The sequence below is a fragment of the Pipistrellus hanaki genome (assembly GCF_964339955.1).
Source record: "Pipistrellus hanaki genome assembly, chromosome: 3".
In the NCBI taxonomy this organism is placed as follows: domain Eukaryota; kingdom Metazoa; phylum Chordata; class Mammalia; order Chiroptera; family Vespertilionidae; genus Pipistrellus; species Pipistrellus hanaki.
Window position 1 is genome coordinate 10,168,392 of NC_140505.1, and position 22,030 is coordinate 10,190,421.

At 44.0% G+C, this 22,030-nt stretch overlaps 1 protein-coding gene across 2 annotated transcripts in view; it reads left to right on the forward strand.

The window, feature by feature from the left end:
- The window catches only part of MTUS1 (microtubule associated scaffold protein 1), a gene marked incomplete at its 5' end in the record, with an annotated part of 125,249 nt that overhangs the window by 61,241 nt on the left and 41,978 nt on the right, over positions 1 to 22,030 (forward strand). The window contains one exon of one of the 2 annotated variants that reach the window (XM_084879234.1): positions 4,610 to 4,771. In XM_084879234.1, the coding sequence (XP_084735360.1) occupies positions 4,610 to 4,771 (162 nt within the window). Of the gene's footprint in view, positions 1 to 4,609; positions 4,772 to 20,084; positions 20,590 to 22,030 lie in introns of those variants that run through there. The other variant, XM_084879235.1, reaches the window with a different exon arrangement.

The window sequence follows — 22,030 nt, forward strand, 5'->3', positions numbered from 1 at the left end:
TAGACCACCTCGGCCATTAGGCAAACATTAGGCCTGTGGGTGAAACAGTCACGCACCTTGTTGTATTGTGGTGTTTTAACTGTTGCACTCTAGGGACACCCTTCTAGAGGGAGGAGGAGCTCACACTGTCCTCCATGCCTGCACTTCTTCCCTTAGCCGTGAAGCCTCTGATCTGTGGCTCTGTAGAGGGAATGTTAGGCTGGTGGTAAGTGGTCTGTACTCTAGGTCTCAGCGATGTGATCCAACTAAGCCATGTAAGTGCCTAAAGCGTTTTCTCATCTAGCAACTGGGGATAGTTACAGTAATGCACTGTCGGGGTTATTCTGAGTTTCAGGGGAGCTAGTCCTTCGGTGAAGTAGGCTTGGTTCAGCGCCCTCAGTGCCCAGCAGTCAAGAGCATGTACTAGTACAATGGGCAAGACTTTGGCTAGGACTGCAAATTGCCATTAGGCGGAGGGGGTGGTACGGGTGGGGGTGACAATGTGACTTGTAAAATGGAGTAATGCATTCTGGCTGGCATGGCTCAGTGGTTGAGCATTGACCTATGGACCAGGAGGTCACAGTTCGATTCCTGGTCAGGACACATGCCCAGGTTGCAGGGTCAATCCCCAGTGGAGGCATGGGGGAGGCAGCCAATCAATGATTCTCTCTCTCCCTCAAAATCAATAAAACAAAATATATATTGTCTTACAAAGGGGGTAGGGCAGGTCAGAGGGATGATACCTGGGGAGTAAGCTTGCTTCTGGTGCCAGGCTGTGTGTTGGAATCAGGGTACAGGTCTGTAGTAACTCCAAGGCACATGGAGGAATGTATGTAAACCTCAGTCTTTCAGAAACATTCCTTTCTGAAAAATAAGTTGATTTTCTAAACTTGTTGAGTCTTGACTGCATGTGGCTGCGGCCCAGAAGCTTTCATATGTAGCTTGCCCAACCTTGTTCGTTGGTTTCGATGGTATGACTCATCAGAATGTTTTTGCTTAAAGGGCAGCAATTTGATGAATTTATATTCTGAAAACCTGTTTTTCTATACCTCCCAAATCAAGTGAAACTTGTGGCTAACTGTGAATTTAAAAATCAAATGGACATTTGAATATCTATTACTTGTAAATCATCATGAGGAATGTAAAGGAAAATGTCTCTTTTTATTTAGCTAATAGGCTGTAGTCTGTTAACAAAGGACAAACAAATTTGATTAAGTGTTTAATGTTTCAGTGTAGATGATGAGATTACCAAAATTTACTTACACTTGCCTGTAAAGGAAATTTTAATAGTTTTATTACGATCACCATTATAATTCTACATTTATAATCATAAATGCCTGATTGAGGTATGATTGACAAAGTATTAAAATATGTAAAGTGTACATTGTGGTGATTGTATGTATGTACACATTATGGAGGGGTTCCCACCATCAGATTAATTAACACATCCACCTCATATATTTATTTTTTTGTGTGTGTGTGTGTGTGTGTGTGTGTGAAAGAGAACATTTAAGTTTTGCTCTCTTAGCAATTTTTTAAAATTTGTTTTTATTGTGGAAAGTGTTACACATGTCTCCTCCTTTTTCCCCCCATTAACCCCCTCCACCCCACAGTCACCCCTCCTAGGCCTTCACCACACAATTGTCTGTGTACATGGACTGTGCACATATGCATGTAAGTTCCCTGGTTAATCTCTTCCCCACCCAACCTTCCTTCTTAGATTTGACAGTTCTCTGCTTCTGTGTCTCTGGATCTATTTTGTTCATTTATTTTGTTCATTAGATTCCACATATGAGTGAGATCATTTGATACTTTTCTTTCTCTGACTGGCTTATTTTGCTTAGCATAATATTCTCCAGGTCCCACCATGCTGTCTTAAAAGCTAAGAGATCCTTCTTTTTTTTTGCAGCTGCATAGTATTCCGTGGTGTAAATGTGCCACAGCTTTGTTGTATATTCTTCTACTGATGGGCACTTGGGCTGTTTCCAGCTCTTATCTATAGCAGATTTCAATTCTCAACCTTAGGCGTTATCAGCCTTAGTCACCATGTTTTACATTAGCACCTCAGACATTACTCAATCGATAACTGAAAGTTTGTATCTTTTAACCTACCTCTCCCGATCTCCCATTCCTAACTCCTGGCCTGAAAAGAAAAATTGATTAATTCAACAAACGTATATTAAGCCTCACTCTATGCTATCCACTTTGCTGGGCCCTGAGGGGCAGAATGGAGTAAGATACTCTTCCCGTTCTCAGAGAGACTCGTCCAGAGACGTAGTAAATAGCGGCTGTGGAAGAAGCACCATAAAGGGAGGTGTGGCCCACTGCACACACAAAGAGGTCCTGATTCTTCCCAGGGCTTCTCACACTGCATGTGTGTTTGAGTCGCCTGGGGATCTTGTTAAAGTGGAGATGTTGACTCACAGATCCGGGGTGGGGCTGCCAAGGATTTAAAAGTCTGTTGGCTTTGTATGCACCAGACAAAACAGAGGGACTAGATGGAAAGGAGGCCATTTCGCTCACAAAGATGTTCTTCAGCAGAAGAAGAGAGTAGAATGAGCCAGAGAGGTAGAAATGAGGGCGGAGGCATGGCAAAGCATAAGGGGGAAGTTGGTAGGAATCAACCCTTTCATGCCTCTAGAATTAAATACTCATGGAGAGGATTGAAAATAATATCCTGTAGATAATGGGGAAATGGAGCTTTTTAAATTGAGTCATGACCATACTTCCTGTGTTCAGGGGGTCCATGTGATGGGGTGGGGAAGGATAGGACAGGATGTGTGGTGCCTAATACAGTAGTTTAGGCAGGATATCAGGGGTTGGTAAGGATTGTAGGACTTGAATGGGGAGGAAGAAGACTGTTTTGAAAAGAAACAGTTCCTACTGAATTAGAACAGTAAAATCCTGGTGTTGGGAGAAGAGTAGGCTGGTTGCCCATAACAAAGAACAGTGCAGGGGTGAGGCTGGAGGCAGGGAGAACTTTAATTTGGGTGACTTGAGATGGCAGCCCTAAGGAGAGTCAGCTCCTTTTTCTCTATTAAGATGAGATTTGGCAGGTGAAAGCAGTGGGACAAACAATGAGCATTACTTTTCAGACAAAGTTCTTTCCTCACTTATGGCACCATCAGTAATATGTGACACTATTAATTTTATCCAAGGTCTTTTCATTTTCTTTTTTCTTTCTTTTTTTTTTAAAATATATTTTTATTGATTTTTCACAGAGAGGAAGGGAGAGGGATAGAGAGTTAGAAACATCAATGAGAGATAGACATCGATCAGCTGCCTCCTGCACATCCCCTACTAGGGATGTGCCCGCAACCAAGGTACATGCCCTTGACCGGAATCGAACCCGGGACCCTTCAGTCCGCAGGCCGACGCTCTATCCACTGAGCCAAACCGGCTTTGGCAGTCTTTTCATTTTCTTGACATTCCTCAGTATGTGATACTTTTAGCATTGAGAGACTTGGTGCTAGATTATATGGTCAACTGGGGGAGGGAGGGGAGACGATTCCTGTGTTTTGAGGCTGGGGAAAAAGGCAAACTAGACTTACATTAGCATCAAGTAGGCAGGAGGTTATCTGTCCAAATGGAATCCTTCAGCAAGGAATTGGAAATGTGAGCGGCACTGGGGTTCAGAAGGAGGACAGGGCTGCAGGTGCGAATGTGGGATGCATTCATCCAGGCATAGTGAATAAGGTAGAGTCTGCAAGAGAGGTGGGTAGGAAGAAAGCCGTGAGTGAAGGCTTGAACTTGTGAAATGCCCACATTCAGACAGTGTGAGACAGTGTGACTTCAAAGATGCCAGAGGCATGTGTATTTTGTTGACAAATGGAGACCCTTCTGTTGCAAGAAAGAGAAGGTTGAATGGAGATCATTTAAGTTTGGCAAATGAGGAGTAAAGATGAACAGTTAAGAGGAAAAAAGGATACTGCTAGTAATGTAGCTCCACCTGGTGTTAGACAGCAGGCATTTTCTAAGGGAAGTTTTTTTTTTCTTTTTTTTTTTTTTCTTCATCAGATGGATTTATTTCCCCCTTTCTGTTTGGTTGTTTTAAAATTTTCATTTTTTTTTTTTTTTAAACATGGAAGCCCTATGTGTGAATGGGGGGAGTCGTGTCAATTTATTTATTCTTTGATTTTAACTTTGCCACAAGCTTCTATCTCATATGGCTCTTTCTGACCTATCTCTGTATCACAGAGAATACCAGTTAAATACTTGAGGTTCTTTGGTTACAGCCAGCCTGCTTCTAATATATCAGCAGTAAATAAGTTTAGGTCAGTGGTCGGCAAACTCATTAGTCAACAGAGCCAAATATCAACAGTACAACCATTGAAATTTCTTTTGAGAGCCAAATTTTTTAAACTTAAACTATTGTATATAGGTAGGTACACTGTTATGAACTTAATTAGGGTACTCCTAAGCTGGCCTTTGCTAAAAACTCAAAAGGTCAAAAAGCCACACGTGGCTCACGAACCACAGTTTGCCGACCACTGGCTAGGTGAAGACTTCATCTGAAGTTATATGATTGGGAATATTCACTTTACGTTGTCAGTGAGGAGTTTGCGTTTATAAGCTGATAGCTTTCTAAATGAATAGCGGCAGAAACTTCTTTTTTTTCTTGCCCCTCAAGGAAAACCTACGTCTTTGAAAACTGCGCCACCGTCTTGGGTGAATTTGCCTCGACCGCTTCCCAAGTCCAACGGGTCCCTGAAAAGCTCCGTGCTCCGGCGGACAGGCAGCCCCTCCTCCATCGCCAGCACCCACAGCGACCTGAACGCCTACAGCAGCAACTGTGAGTCCGTACTCTCATTCCTTGTCATCCTTGGGGGGTTGTTGAAACGGTGGTTACATGAAGAGCCAGTGCCCTGCAAAGAATTACTAGACTTCTTGGTTCTGTGATTTATGAGAACATATGCTTGTTGCTTCTTCCTCCCAATTTTGTTTCCTTTTTTGCTCTGAAAGTTTGGCAGGAAAAACATTCTTTCAACAATATTCTCTGGATGAATGTGCTATACAACATTGAAATATTGGTGTTTAAAGGGACCTGGTATTTTTTTAAATAGGGATTCTAACGTGTGTCATTTGAAGTGATGGTGTTTTTTGGTTTAAGGAAAGAAAGCAATCTGGGGGACCATTGGAACCCAATTGGAAACCAGGAAAAAGAAAACTTCAGCTCCATTTATTTAGTAAAAGACCACCTTTTGTGGGTGTGTGTATTATAATCTTTGGACGCTAGGTTCAGGGTCAAATGACTAGTATGTTAGTTTCAAACCTACTTTTATGTGATTCAAACACAGGAGGATATTTTTAATGCTAATGTGAATTCTGTTTTCTGTGTGTAAAAAGGGTGAATTAATTGAATGCTCCCTTGCATTCAAAAGGTTGGTCTTGGTACTTCTTTGCTCGTTGAAATTTTCTCACAAATGTAGTTAATTTGAACAATTTACGTGTGCCTGGCTGTGTGCGGGCGCCGTGATCGATGCAACGAGAGGTACAGGTTACAGAAGAATGGCGCTCTCTCACAGGAGGTGAGAAGAAAGAAGATATGTACGTGAATAACTAGAATAGCAGAGAAGCAGGATGTACGGGGGTGAGGGGAGGAGGGGCGTTCTTTAGGGGAGGGATCCATTTCTTTTTTCTGGTGAGGGGCCAGGGCCAAGCAGAGTCATGGGTAGTGAAGCGTATTACAGGGTTATCATGCACTGCTTTATTTTTTCCTCTCAAGTAATTCCTGTTGTAACTGATTATACACTGCATGGCCAGATTAGTATGATCTCTGAACGCGTAAGGCCACTCGGCGTACTTCTCTCGAGTACCTCATTTATTGGATATCGAAGATACTATACCTCGTGCACCTGATCAGCTTTCCCCTTTGCACTGGCTGACAGAAAGCTCGGGGCGCATAGGTGGTTGATCTCCAGCAAAATACTCTAGAATCCTTTTGGTACCCATCGGAGATACAAATACATCGAGTGGCCAGATGATTATGCGTTCAGAGATCATCATCATCTGGCCCCTCAGTGAATATATAAGGTTGTCACTGCGCCAGGGGCACCCAGCCAGCGTGTGAACCGGATGGACGCGCGTGGGGAGGACGAGGCATTGAACGAATGAGCGCGTTTCTGAGAGCTCACGCAGCGGCAGTGGCTCGTCTCGTGGTCGGAAGGAGCTGGACACCTGAACTCCAGGAATGCCGGAGCATGCTGCTGACCATGGCACGGGATTCCTCTCTGCTTACTGCCTGCACTTGGCGTTGTAGCATGGAGCCAGAGGGGTTTGCACGGAGCAGAGAATTAGGGATTCGGAAAGGTGATGCTGTGTTAAGGTCACCCCGCTTGCCGCTCTCTCTGTGTGCACGGCGAATATTGAAAACCAGCAGCACCAGCAGCGTGCTCTCGGGGGACCCCTGACGCCGGGATCTGTGACACTGGAAGCAGACGCTCTGCAGTGTCTCCACCCCGCCTTTGCCATTGACAGCCATGTCGACATGGCTACCGGTTCCGTGGCATGTCTGACCCCCCCCCCCCCCCCCAGGAGGCGGCACACTGCCTTTGTCTGCTCCTTTTTTGTCTTGGAACAAAGGGCTTCCCCCTCCACCCTCCGAGCCTGTCTGGCTTCCCCGCTGCAGAGTAAGCATCCTGATCAATCAGCCTCTCTCTCAGCGTGATTTGCTGGCTGGCCCGATGTGCTCCGTGCCTCGGAGCTCACGGATACCTCCCCCACATTCTAACCCGCCGAGCGCACGCATGAAGGATGTGGGAGCGAACATGGCTGCAGCGCTTCCTGCCTGAGCTTGCTGCGACCCACTTAAATGACTGTGCCGGGAGGATTCCGCAGCTGCACAGAGACCGAGGTTGCTTCCACCGTGTTTATCAATTCGACCCTCGCCCCGCCGGCCGGCTCCGAGAGGCACTACGATGCTACCCTGCTGACGCTGCTGGTGCTGGGGTCCTACAGCCTTTGTGTGGCTCCTTTGTTAGCCTCGCTCGCCGGGAGCAGAAGTACGTCGGGGATCTCTGGTCTGGCTCTTCTCTTCGTAAGCATGCCCACAGTGCCATTCCACCCATCGGTCTGGCGTCTTCTGCTGTTTCTGTAGCTTGCGATTTATGTTAGTGGCAGTGTTTCTCAGACATAGTTTAAGTTGTGAATGATTCCACATGGATCCGATTTTATTGTGTGTTGTGCGTGTTTCCGAACGCCACATAAGTCAGCGGCACTGTCCGTGTTCTTGGCACATGGAATCACTTCATTTTCAAAGGGTATCGGATGGTCTCCTTCCCAAGGAAATAGCTAGTCGTTTTTGTGTGTGTGGCTGATAGTCGCATGGCTATGATGAAAATATTTTTGTGGAATTCAAATGAAAACGCGTCTTTATATCACTCGTGATATTAAGAGTATTAACGCTGTGTACCTTAAGACATACATCGTTTTGAGCTGAGGTTTTCCTATTCTGATGGTGGGGGTGGGTCATGCTAGGAAGGCATCTACTGACCAGTGTCCGGTTCATATTGGGTGGAGCGCCGGAACCCCGTTAAAGAACACTCGCTTGGCTTTGTCTGCTCATGTCTTTGTGATGTGACAATGTCAGGGCATCATCGGAGAACTCCGGAGGCCACGTAGGGCTGCTGTAAAATGAGCCCCAGGTGCTGGCTGCGTGGAGAGCCTATGGGAATAGCATTGCCAGGTTTTAAAGCAACCGAGTCATGATATCTAAGATAGGAAAGCTCTGTCACTTGAGGGTTTCAGAAGGCGTTCTTTTGTGTCCTTTCAAGCCTAGAAAAATATAAAGTTAGGATATAAATTTTCCTTTTGCATGGTAGCTTCTAGGTCAGATGTGCTCATTTAGAGAGATTAAATGCCTTCAGCTCTTCCTGAACCAGTTAGCTCAAGCCCAGTTTTTAAAAAAAATATATATTTCTTTATTGATTTCAGAGAGGAAGGGGGAGAGGGAGAGAGAGAGAGAAACATCAATGATGAGAGGGAATCACTGATGAGTTGCCTCCTGCATGCCTTCTACTGGGGATCGAGCCTGCAACCCAGGCACGTGTCCTGACCGGAATTGAACCGTGACCTCCTGGTTCATAGGTCGACGCTCAACCACTGAGCCATGCCGGCCGGGTTGTAGTCCACTGAATAAAAATAATATCACTGAATAAATAAAAATTAGATCGCTGAATAAAAATAAACGATCTCTGCAGATCTTGACAGAGGGGAAGGTTGGAGGACCACGGTGCCAAAGCAGAAGGGAGTTGTCGGAGAGTCTAATTTCACCACATTGGCCAACATAAAGTCCAAGGGCTTCCCTCTTCTTCCATTTGGGCCCCAAAAAAACATGTTTGTTTTTGAGACAGATGGTGAGAGGAAACATAAGAGATGCACACCAAAGCTATTTTCACTCTCTTGGAAAGAGGAGAACAGAGGAGGCTGATGAGAGAAATGGAACCATTTATTTCACCTTCATGGCCAGCTTGGCCCAGGCAGTGTGATGCGTGGAAAAGGTTAATTGAACTCGGGCTCCTCCTAGTTCTCCCTGGAGCTGATGTGATGTTGGACAGTGATGTTGGCTCCCTCTCTGAGCCTCCGTGTTCTCACCTGGTGAGTGGGAGGGGCGGGCCAGGCACTTGTATTTTCTTCATTATAATAGACTGACTGACCGAACCTAATCGTTTGGAAGGAGGTGCTTGCTGTTGTTGAAGTGAGGAAGCTGGCAGAGAGAAGGAGGGGTCTGGTTTACCCGCCGTCTCTTCCTCATTGCGCGGTGACAAGTGGGAGGTGGCTCACGGCCAGCCCGGGTGGGTCGGAAAGAATCAGCTGGAGAACAGTGTTGACAGTTTTTCACGCTGCTTCCAGGTTCTGAGCAAATGTCTGAGTTTGACTAGTGATGTCTGCCAAGGGGAAGGAAAGGCTGGCAGACAGGCTGTATCCTAATAAAGCCTAATATGGTAAGTGTCCAGTCGTCTGATCGGCCATTCAACCAATCAAAGCATAATATACTAATGATATGCTACGGCTGCTCAACCACTCGCTATGATGTGCACCGATCACCAGGGGACAGATGGCCGACCAGCCAACCAGTTGCTATGAAATGCACTGACCACCAGGGGGCAGACCACTTGCTATGACATGCACTGACCAACAGGGGGCGGATACTCCGACCAGTAGGCTAGCTTGCTGCTGAGCAAGATGGATCAAATATGCCCTGGATCCTTTCCATGGTCCCTTCCTGGCTGGCCAACCTCCCGAGTCCCTCCCCAACCCCAATCAAGCATCAGTGGGTCCCTCGGCCTGGATCCCTCGTGGGATGTCGGAGAGCTGGTTCCAACCTGATCCCACAGGCCAGGCCGAGGGACCCCACTGGTGCACCAGGCCTCTAGTATATAAGTATACTCTGGTCCTATATTACAAATATGTTTAATACTTAATGTGTGTCTAAATGGACCATTAAATAAGAAAATACTATTATCCAGACTACTGTTAATTTTGTTTGTTTTTTTGTTCTTTTAATGATTTTCCAGGGTATATAGGAGACATTCTTGCTATCACAGAGTGGAGTAATTTTGCTTTTGGAGTCTTAAAGCTTAGATTTCAGTAGTGATTTGATTTTGGGCCAGGTGAGCAGATGATCTGGTGCAGTGGGGAGTGTTAAGTGGATCCCCCTCCAAAATTCAAGAACTGAACAGAATGTTGGCTCTGTGTGTTTATACATACTTTACTAAGCAAACCCATACTAGTGTTTGCTAGATGCTAAAACGGAGCATGAAATGTTTGTTCACAAATAAAAGTCTAGAGCAGTGAGAAGCCCTTCTCACATAGGAAAGCCATTGCTTCTGCCTGCTTCTCTAAGAATCTCTCTTCATTTTCTCCTTAGACTCTGACACCTCTTCCCCTCTCTCTTTGCCCCTCTCCCTTCTTTCCTCCATCTTTCCTCCCTCCCTATACCCCTCTCTCCCTCCCTTTCCCCTGTCTCCATCCCTCTTTCCCTTTTCGCTTGAACTACATTTTGACCTTGAGGAAATGAACACTAAGGATTCTGGAGAATCTATTATCCTGGCATAATTGAGACAGCTAGGACCAAGGATTGAAACAGGACAGGGGCAATTTTAAGCTGCATGCTAGAGCTGGCTAAGTCCTAGCGGAACACAGGTGGACTTTCACAGAGAGATTCTACAGCTGTCATTGCACGGTCATGGCCGGGCCCCTGGAGCACCATGTTTAGAAGAATTCTGAGGAGGGGTTTGGAATCAGTGGGACTGAGTGCCATGATCAGTTAGTGGGGACCCATGGCAGCTTAAGTACTGACTGTTTCCTCACCTGATATTCAGTCCCACTCATTGGCATAGAGAGGTGGAGTGATTGAGGGCAGCCAGGTAGTGGCCAAGTCAGGACCAGAACTCACTTATTATAGACTAGAGGCCTGGTTCATGAGATCTGTGCATTTGGGGGGGGGGGGGGTGAGGGAGTGAGGGAGTGGATCCTCAGTCCCTGTGCCCTCTCGCAGTCTGGGAGCTCTTGGGGGATGTCCGACTGACTGAAGTTGTATTGAATTTTATAGTAGTAGCCTCTTCAGGATTATCACTTACATGAGCTCTCTGCCACCTTTGGAGAAACCAGGTCTCTAGGTTTGGGGAAGGATAGGAAATGGACAGAAACCTGACAGTAGGTGGGAAGGCTCTGTGTTCATTTGACCTAACACTGCCAACGTCATCTGGGCACAGGAAGGACGCACAGATGGCTCACGGTAGAGGGACTTGACATAGATCAGGGGAGAAAATAGCACGTTTCTACAGGATTCCAAGGTGCCATCTGTCAGCACTGTGGCAGAGTCGGGATGGGTTAGCCCAGTGAACAACTTCTGGCTGTTTCAAACTTATAAGATATCAGTAAACAAGGCACATGTCGAACCTTTTTCTAGAAATGTGAGGTAGAAAGATCAACATTGGTAAAGACATCTGTGATGGTAAGTGTTGACTATCAGCATAGAATTGGATGCTTAGAATTGGGTATCAAAGATTATTTGGAAACAGTAAGTAAGTAAGTAAATAAATAAATAAATAAATAAATAAATAAAATAAAATAAAAATTAAAAAATCCCATCTGGGTTGGTGGCGGGGAAATTAAGCTTGGAAACCACATGGTAAGTGAGTGAATCTCCAGACTTTCCCTCTGGCTCAGTGAGTACGTGGTGGTAAACATGCCAGTGGTTTGAATGGTTAACAAGGGAGATGGATTAAAAGGTTAACGTTTATGGGAAGAGAGAACCATAAAACTTTCCAAGTGTTTTTGCATGGATTTTTTTCCCCTTGGGTAGGGAGAGAAAAGGACTGTGTGCTCTTTACCCTCTTGAATGTTGTATATCATGATAATATCTTAGGAAGAGCAAAGCGTTATTGCCAAAATTCCTCATAGGAGCTAAGTCTCTGGACAGTGTACCTTTTCAAAGGTTACTCAGTTATGGAGACTCAAAAGTGAAAGTGTGAATTTAGAATGATCTCTATATATATCCCTAACACAGGGATATATATATCCTGTGTTCATTGCAGCAGTATTTACAATAGCCAAGATATAGAAGCAACCCAAGTGCCCATCAATAGACAAGTGGTTAAAAAAACTGTGACACACACACACACACACACACACACACACACACACACAATAGATTATTACTCGGCCCTAAAAAATAATGAAATCTTACCACTTGACGACAGCATGGATGAAAATAGGAGGTATGTAGAGATTTAGAAATCATGTAATTTTTTAAAATTTGAGTTTAAATAAAATTCAGGTAATTTTAGTACTGTTTTGTCACTTAAGTAATCACTTTCATAAGTTACATTTAGCATAGGCAGCATAATTTAACTACTCTTGAATATTTGGGGCACTCCTATCATATTTAAAAATGATTCTATGCCCTAGCTGGTTTGACTCAGCAGTTGGGTGTCGACCAACATAAAATAGTGCTGCTTTCACCATACTCTGGTCAACATTGGGTATTGTTTTTTTAAATTGTTGGCTTATGTAACCATTGAAAATTTTGTATGGTGTTGTTTTAGTTGGACCTTAAATCACTTATTGCAGAGACAATCCTGTTATCTCATAAGACAAGAAAGAGAAGCAGAAAGAGAATTATTTTCAGAGGCATTGAGTGTTGGTTTAAATCTTGGTCTTGCCATGTTCTACTTTCGTTCTGACCTTGAGCTAGCTGCTAAGCCTCTCCAAGTCTCAGCTTTCTCACTTGGGATATGAAAACATTTGGGGACGAACTCCCTGTGTAGGAGTAATTCTGACCCCGTGGAATTGCTGTGTAGAAAGCTCTCAAATGTGTCTTCTGTTAGGGATGGTGATGATGATAGCCCTCTCCATTGATCTCATGATCCTAGAGGCTTACTTTCAGAGTTCTTTTCCAGGAAGTTGCATTATTTTAAATTCTGAAAGCAAGCAGGAAAACCCGCTGAAAGTCAAGAACCATCTCTTGGAGACTAGCTGTTGTAATTTATTTAAAGAGTATGATGTTATAAGTTCTAGCCAACACTGACTCTAAATAAAACTCGGTTGACTCTTCATCGGGAAGCTGTCACACATGCCATGACTGGTGTTGCCTGGCCTCTGCCACCCGCTAAGACTGTTTGGGAAACAGAAGCACCAGGGCTGTACTCATCCAGCCGCTGATTATCTCACACGAGCTCATTGGGCCCAGGTGCCACGGTGTCTGCCCCAGAGAGGAGAAAGCACGCCGCTCCTTCCAAATCCATTTACTGAACGCGGCCCAGGAGGCTGGCTGCTCTCGCCCCCTTTCCCACGGGTCGGGAAATGGAGGCAAGTTGCCAACCTGCTCTGATGACACAACAGGGGGGTGGCCTGGGCTTCCCTGGTGAGAGGAAGGACGAGGCTGTCAGTCAGGGTCGGTTTATGATCACAACTCTCCTCTCATGCTGCAGAAGTCCTTATTTGTACTACATTTGGTGTTTCAAATCAGGGAAATGTATGGATTATTTAATGAAATTCTTGTTGGGACAAAGGCTTTTTTTTTTTTTTTGTAGGAGCTGAGTGTCTACTTCACATACAACATAAATACAGGGTAGGGCAAAAGGAGGTTTATAGTTGTTTGAGTGAAAAAGAATACAATAATTAATAAATAACAATCCTATATAATAAAAGGCTAATATGCAAATTGTCCCCTTGACCATTTGACTGGAAATGTGACCAGGGGGCGGGGCCAGCCGGGCCATCTGCTGGCAGCCCCTCCCCTTGAAGGCCCTGCCCCTGCTCACTCACCCCATCTCTGTCAGGGGTGGGGCTGGCCAGTCAACCACTGTGGCCTCCCCCCACAACTGGTGGCCCCATCTGCCCCAATTTGGGCGGGTGGACCAGACCCCACCTGTGCACAAATTTGTGCACCAGGCCTCTAGTATAGTAGAAGAATAAACTGTTTTGCATACTCACAGCTGTAATCCTGCCTTTTCTCCACCTTGTATATTCTACACCAACCGAAGTTTTACCCAAAAATTAGAATGATAAGAACACTAGGAATATAGGCTTGGATAGAAAAGACCTTCCCAGGAACAACTATATATAAAAAAAATTTTTTGAATAATGATGTCAACAAAAGTTTTAGACTTCTCTTCTGTCAAAAACATGGTGATGGGTGTTAGCTATACCTACACTTACTGTGATCATTTCACAGTACATACAAATACCGAATCATTGTGTTGTGCACTTCAAACTCATATAATGTTATCTGTCAATTATATCTCAATTAAAAACATTATAAACAATATTAAAAAGCAAACAACCAAATGGGACAGCATAGGCTACAGGCTTACTCCATAGAGGCTTCGTCAAGTCGGCAAGATAAAGGCGCCTCCACAGTAGAGAAATAAATGGACTGACACGAAAGAAGAAATATGGAGGGCTACGAAACGTGAAAAAAGTTTGCAAAATGCTCATTAAAATAATGTCAGTTCTTGTCTCTTGTTAGTGAATGAGCGAGGGGCCTCAGACATACTAAGGGGAGTATAAATTACAACAGCCTTTCTGAGGCACTTTGGTGACAAAGTTTTCTACCCAGGAATTCCATTGATCAGAACTGATTCTAGGAAAATAATGCGCTTATTTATGGCTTTCAAATTTATTTAAAAGGTGGAAAAATTGGAAACAACCTGACTGATAGAAGTAACAGATGCTGTTTAAATTACATTCATTGGCATTTAATGACATTTTTAAGCCATTAAATAAGAATATACAGAATTATTTAATGCTATGAAAGGTAAGTGAAATTTTTAGTTTAATAAGTTTGTTAAGCTTACGTTAAGTTTAGAAACTTGTTGCAGAGCACTGTGATGTTCATATAATTTAATTTTTAATTTAAGAAAAAATATACAATGAACACTTGTTTTTAAAATTTGTTTTTAAAACAAATGTTGTGCATGGGTAAGACGTCATTGCTCTTATGTTGGGAGACCAAAGGACTAAAAGACGATGGCACTGGTATTGGAGAACTTACAGCTTATGGGCGGATGGGGGTTGAAATTTTTCTAATTGTTTAGTGTTGTTTTTTAAATCATTATTTACAATATATCTTTTTAAGAAAAAAAATATATATATTTTATTGATTTTTTTATAGAGAGGAAGAGAGAGGGATAGAGAGTTAGAAACATCGATGAGATGCCTCTTGTACATACCCTTTTGGGGATGTGCCCGCAACCAAGGTACATGCCCTTGACCGGAATCGAACCTGAGACCCTTGAGTCCGCAGGCCGACGCTCACTGAGCCAAACCAGTTTCAGCTATTTACAATGTATCTTGTAGGCATTCTTCCTCCTACTAAAGAATAGGACACTATGGAAAAAAATAGGGCTTTGAGTTGAACTTTCTACCATTGGAATAGAGATAGAACATAAGACCAATAAAGATTATGAGGTCATAAAAATGAAGAAAATGTAGCTATTAGCATTCTTTTAGGGAAAGTAAGGAGATAAATGCTAAGATTGATACTCCGTGTTAGCATTCTGGGGAAGATGGGTTGGACATGGAGGCTTGAATCTCTGATATAAATATCAATTTGCTATAGATTCTTCATGATCATTAACAACAGACAAAAAAAATCATACAATATTTGTATGCACTTCTTCACATTTAAGCATCCCTGTATAGCACATGCCAGAATCATGTCTATAACCATAACAACATTGTTTTCTCCAGTTAAGTCTCTGATTTAAAACACACACACACACACACACACACACACACACTCACTCAGACTGCAGGGAAGTCTGTGATTCAGCTTTCAATGTACTGTGATATCATAACACACTGACCTGCCAAATGCTTATAGCACCCCTAGAATATCTTCTTTTGTTTCTGAAGCCTTACTAAAGACTTACAAATTTTTTTCTTTGTTTTTCTTTATTTGTGTCATTAACTGACACTCAGCTTATTTCATAGGTTTGTCATAAAGCTATTATGTCACTCTTTTTTAAAAGTTTCTTTTTCTGCCTTTGAGGCTTGTTAAAAATAATGGGGATACACAGAATCATGTGACCAAGAAATTAAAAATCACGCCCACTCCAACTTCCAGAGCATTGCCAACATTTTGGTATATTTGCTTTAATATTCTTTATTATTTTTGTTTAAAGTTGAGATCCTGCTATACATATTTTAAATCATGGTTTTGTTTTTCCACGTGACATCCTAACACAAGTTCTGCTGAACTTCCTAAAACTCAGCCCTAATTTTTATAGCCGTAACTAAAGTGTTTTATCTTAGGTACCAAAAGTTCCTTAGATTTTTTTCCCCCTTGGTGTGATCCTTATTATGTTCTCTTAAATCAAATTAAGACTTTGTATAATAATGAAGATGGATACTTTTTTTTATCTTTAGGCGCTTCTCCTATTTAATATAACTTCAGGTAGGGAATAAGTGATAAACAGCTGATTAATAAGTAATCAAAGTATATTTTTGAGCCAATTTAAAAATATGTGCTTCCCCAATGCCCCAAAGTAATATTTACAAATTGGAGTTACTGTAAAATAACTGCTTAATCAGTTATTTAAATGAGTGAATTTATATGAAGTATTTGGGTGAGTGCCCAGCACATAGTAGATTGTCTTAATAAGAGTTGGCTTTTAACTTCACTTTAGTTCACTTGTGCTAAATTGCCACCTGGGGGCAGACTATGTTTGGGAAAGAATCGAAGCCTAGTTTAAGCTGTGCTTAGTCTTTAGTATACTTTACTTGTGAGCATGTACTTTGCTGTAAAAAAAACCTCCAAGAACTATTCCTTCTGATTTAAAAATATATATATTTTTTTATTGATTTCAGAGAGGAAGGGATCGGGAAAGAGAGATAGAAACATCAGTGATGATGATGAGAGAGAATCATTGATTGGCTGTCTCCTGCATGCACCCTATTAGGAATCAAGCCTGCAATCCAGGCATGTGCCCTTGACCGGAATCGAACCTGGGACCCTACAGTCCAAAGGCAGACGCTCTATCTACTGGGCTAAACCAGCTAGGGCCCTTCTGACTTTTACTTTTTCCTTTTCATTGGCATTGCTTCTCTTTTTAGTTATTATAACAGTAGAGGCCTGGTGCACGAAATTTGTGCACTCAGGTAGGGAGGTTCTTCAGCCCGGCCTGTGCTCTCTCACAGTCTGGGAGCCCCGCGATCAATTGCCCCAAAGAGGTAATCCAGATGGATCATTCCTACAAAGGGAGGCCCTGCCCACCCGCCACAGCCCGCTGGTCGCTGGTGTGGGCATCCCTCTTTGGGGCTATCATGGAGCCACCTGATTGATTGCCCCATTGGCTGGTGACCTGGGCCTTCCTCTGCAGGGAGATCATGGGGCAATGGCCAGGCCCCTGACCAATCGCATCATATCCATCTTGGCTGTCCTGGCGCCAGTGGGCATCATAGCGTGGTTGTCTGGTCATTCTGCTGTTCAGCCGTTCGGTCGATTTGCATATTATGCTCTTATTATTATAGATTATTTACTATACTCACAATGTTGTGCTATACATGCCCATGACTGTTCTCTAACTACCATTTTGTACTTCTTACTCCCTTCACATTTTCCATAAATCCTCCCAATCTCCCTCCCATCTGGCAACTGTCAAAATGGTCTCCGTATCTGTGAGTTTGTTTGTGTTTTGCTTGTTTATTTGTTCTTTAGATTCTACATATAACTGGAATCTTTTGGCATGTGTCATTCTCTGTCCAATTTATTTCACTCAGCACAATACCCTCTAGGTCCATCCAGGTTGCTGCAGATGCTAAGATTTTATTCTTTTTTTATGGCTGAGTCATATCCCATTGTATACATGCACCACTTCTTTATCCATTCATCTGCTGACAGAAACTTGGGTCATTTCCATGTGTTGGCTATTGCAGATAATCTGTAATAAACATATGGATACATGTGTGTTTTCAATTTAGTGCTGAGGTTTCTTCAGATAAATACCCAGATGTGGAATTGCTGGGTCCTTCTTTGTCTCTTGTTATAGCCTTTGCTTTAAAGTCTATTTTGTCTGCTATAAGTATTTCTACGCCAGCTTTTCGTTGTTGTTGCTTGTTTCCATTTTTATGAAATACCTTTTTCCATCTCTTTAAGTCTGTGTGTATCTTTTAATCTGAAGTGAATCATCTTGACCAGAAGCCCTCTTCTCTTTATTCTTGCAATTCTTTGCTCTGATGTTAAAAAAAGAGTCATTAACAACATTTTCTTTCAATGATTTTGAGAGAGAGAGAGAGAGAAAGAGAAAGACAGCAAGGAAGAGAAAGAAAGGGGAGGGATTGTTGTTCCACATATTTATGCATTCACTAGGGCCCAGTGCATGAAATTTATGCGGGGGAGGGAGGGTTCTCCCCCAGCCCAGCCTGCACCCTCTCCAATCTGGGACCCCTCAAGCCTAAACCAGCAGTCGGACATATCTCTTGCAATCCAGGACTGCTGGCTCCTAACCACTCACCTGTCTGCCTGCCTGCCTGCCTGATCACTCCTAACCACTCTGCCTGCTGGCCTTCTTACCCCCAACTGCTCCCCTTGCCGGCCTGATCACCCCCAACTGCCATCCCTGACGGCCTGCTAGCCTTCAACTGCCCCCCCCCCCCATTAGCCTGATCACCCTCAACTGCCCTCCCCTCTTGGCCTGATTGCCCCTAACCGTCTCTGCCTCAGTCCTGCCACCATGGCTTTGTCCAGAAGGTCTCCCAGTCTAATCAGCAATATTACCCTTTTATTAGTATAGGTTGGTTGGTTCTTATCTGTGTCCTGACTGGAGAGCCCCCGCAGCTTTGGTGTATGCGGATGATGCTATAGCCAGGTGAGCTACACGGCCAGGTCCCACAAAGTTTGCTTTTAATATATGTGGTAGCTTAGTGTGGCACAAGTAAAAGCTTCAATGAGGAGGCTGGATAGGTGGATGTTGCTAATTTTTTTGAGTGGTCTAGGCTAAAGGATTTCTTTCTTAGCCAGGGTATTTTGGAGTTTACTATTTCTTAACAAACCCACAATAACCAAAAAAACCCAAATCCCATATGGAGTGGTGTCATGTCTATTTTTAATAATGGTTTGATATTTAACTTTATTCTTCTTTACAATTTTAATGCTGATTGGCATCTTGGTTTTTACAAGTCTCTGTTGGGGGACAGGTTGGAGGAGAGGTGGTTATAGCATACAATTAATACTCAGAATCGGAATAAAAGGTGGGCTTTTAAAAATAACAATAAACCGGGATAAGTTGTAAATCAGCACCAAAATGTATCAATAGCTGTTTTGACTCTGTGTCCGCGGTTATTTGTGTTTCGGTTGCCAGGGGTGCCGTGTGTTTGCGAGGTCCATTGTCTGTGTGTGAACAAGTGGTGTTTTTCCCACAGTGAACCCCGGACAAGGGACTGGTGTGTCTCTAACATGACGGGCCGGGGACAGAGTGGGGCGAGAGAAGAGATTATTCAGAATTCCCTTTCCTGCCTACCAGCTTCCCCCGTCACACCCTACATGCCCCGGACAACCCCTGAAAAAAAGCTTCCTGCCCATTAAATAGCAATTAATGGGATTACTCATAGTTAACAATCTCTACCTTTATTCGTTTTTTTTTTTAAGGAAATCTTGGGAACAAGCATAGATCATTCTTTGACACATTGTTTTCTTGTACTTCGTTAGATTAAAAACAGAGTTAAGATTTTGGGCTGTTCCAGGTTTAATATTTGCTTTACTTAAGTAGTATATTGCCGTTGCAATTTTCTTATACCTTTACCTATTGACTTCCTAGTTGTTGGTTTTTTGTTATTTTTTTCTCCATATTTTAATGTGCTTTCATAAACCACTCTACTACAAAAAAACATTTAACAGATCCCTGTAAAAAAATACACATAACAATGCCCCTCCCGTGTTTCCAGTCTCAGCACCTGACTGTGAGAGGCTGCCTGGTTTTCTATACCTGGCTTGGGTGGAGCAGTAAGTGCAGCCCTTAGCAGCTGCCTATGTGAATAACTAATTTTGTATTCCTCTGGAACTACTGCATTACACCTGCTAGAGAAATTGCATGAACCTTTTATTGTTGGTTACGCGTGAGGTCCTCAGAACGTGAGTGTGAAAGTTGACACTTGAACCTCTTATCAATCCGTCATTGCTATCATAGACACTTTATTAAAAATCATAATAGGGAACATTGATTGCTTAGAGCCATTTAAAAAAAATTTTGTTGGTCCTGAGAACGTGAGTGTGAAAGCTGGCACTTGAACCTCTTATCAATCCGTCATTGCTATCATAGACATTTTATTAAAAATCATAATAGGGAGCATTTATTGCGTAGGGCCATTTAAAAAAAATTGTTATCCGGCGGGGCAGGTGTATACAATAGGTTTGCATAGAAATAATCTGCAAACATGCCGTGCTATCAGCGTGAAGGTAATAAAAAACGTTAAAACCAGAACGCAGGTTGCTTTAATGAAATCTTAATTTTCCCCTCTAATGACTAAACAAGCACGAGGCACTGCAAGTAGTTAATTTCCAAGTGGCTGCAGGCTCCCGGCGTCATTGGCTCTTCCATAAGCTCCGGAGACCACCCCTTCCTCCCCCGTGGCCCTGGCCGCTCAGAGAGAACCATAACAACCCGCAGGCATGAGGCTGTGATGTCACTCACAGGCTGCTCTGCGCGCTGCCAGGAGGAGCTTTTATTCCGAGGAAGAGCATTGTTTTGGCAACATCTGGGAGAGCAGAGGGAAGCCGGAAACAGCGGGCCGCTCTGTTCTCTCTCTCTCTCTCTCTCTCTCTCTCTCTCTCTCTCTCTCTCTCTCTCTCTCTCTCTCTCTCTCTGTGTGTGTGTGTGTGCGCGCGCGTGTGTGGTGTGTGTGCTGGAATGACATTTGCTATGTAGGCATGTTTTCTCTCGCTGGGTTCCTTGGCCTCGAGGAGAGCCGAGTTTAAAAAGACAGGATGTGACCACCCTCTGGAGCTGTTTCTCGTGCGGACTCTCCCCGCCGGCTCCGAAGACATGCTGCTGTCCCCCAAGTTCTCCCTGTCCACCATCCACGTCCGCCTGACGGCCAAGGGGCTGCTGCGCACCCTGCGCCTGCCCTCAGGCTTCCGGAGGAGCGCGCTCACCTTCCACGCAGGTGTGTCCGGCGGGGTGGCTCAGGGATGGTCGTGCAATGTCTGCAGAGGGTTCCCAGGGAGAAGAAGCTCTTTCTTGGAGAGCACTGGCTTAATTTATAAAGAAAAAAGCAGATTTTTGATGTTTCAACACCGGAGGGTACGGCGCTGTGGCTGTTTGCAAGCAGATGTGCGCTCTGTTTGTTTACTGAAAGCAGGATTGTTGCTTGGAGCTCAGTAGCTTTTTTCTCGGATGCCAACCAAATCTGTGAAGATCAGCACCTGCCAACTGGCAGTCACTTCCAGTGATTTTGGAAATGGGACGTGGGTATATCAAGAAGAATATGTTTCTCTCCCGTAAAGGCTGAGATGAGATGAGAGGGTTTCTGTGGATTTTCATTATGTAATTTCTCACTGAGACGGTGATGTCTCATAGACGCCAAGATTCCCGCATGCTAAACGTTTGTCTGGATGTAAACACCCTCATGGTTTCTGTGGAGAGGCAGGTATTTAAGTCCTGAGAACCACAGATGAAGTCCTCCAGGGTTCACAGTGAAAACCTTTGCCGTTGCCAAAGCCCGCCTGGGATGTGTACGCTCGTATGTGCCTTTTCCTTTCCCTGTCTCAGGCCTGTGGGGGCCTGTGTGTCCCTCTGAGGACTCAGGAGCCGGACATCCCGGGCCCTGGCTCTGATAACTGCAGCCATGGCAAATGAGGTTGATTTGGGGCATAAAAGCTAGGGTGCTGTCTATTGGATTTGGGCTGGTTAGTGCTCACCGTGAGGTGGGTGTTTGGGGATTATGTAAACAGAAGCTATTTCCTTGTTTTCTAGGCTGGGCAGCCCCATGCGTCTTGTTTTTTCCTCTCTTTCCCTAGAGATTTTACTCAGCACCCGTCTCCCTGAGGCATCTCCCTTCTCTGCAGGATAATCCTCATTTTCCCAGCGCCTCTTCCCCGTGTTTCATAACTCCCCTCAGCCGGCCAGCCTTCCCTTCCCCATCCGGTCTGACAGCTGAAGGTACCCGGGCAGGTTAAGGCAAGCAGTGGCAGTGTTTCTCCCGGCCGAGATGCCCCTGTCGTGTTTTTTTATTTCAACCTTAGAAAACAAAAAGGGAGCCCTGTGTTTGTAATGATTGGTGTGATCCAGAGAAGCTCCAAAAGCTTTTCACTTAAACTTAAACATATAAGCCATCCTCCAAGTTCAAAGGAAAACCGAACGGTACAGGAGGTTGTTCCAATTTCAAGGGAACCTCCTTTTCACCAGCCCCTGCCCCCTCCCACAGGCCACCACTCTTTATTTATTTATTTATTTTTTTATATACTTTATTGATTTTGTACAGAGAGGAAGGGAGAGAGATAGAGAGTTAGAAACATCGATGAGAGTCATCGATCAGCTGCCTCTTGCACACCCCCTACTGGGGATATGCCCGCAACCAAGGTACATGCCCTTGACCGGAATTGAAC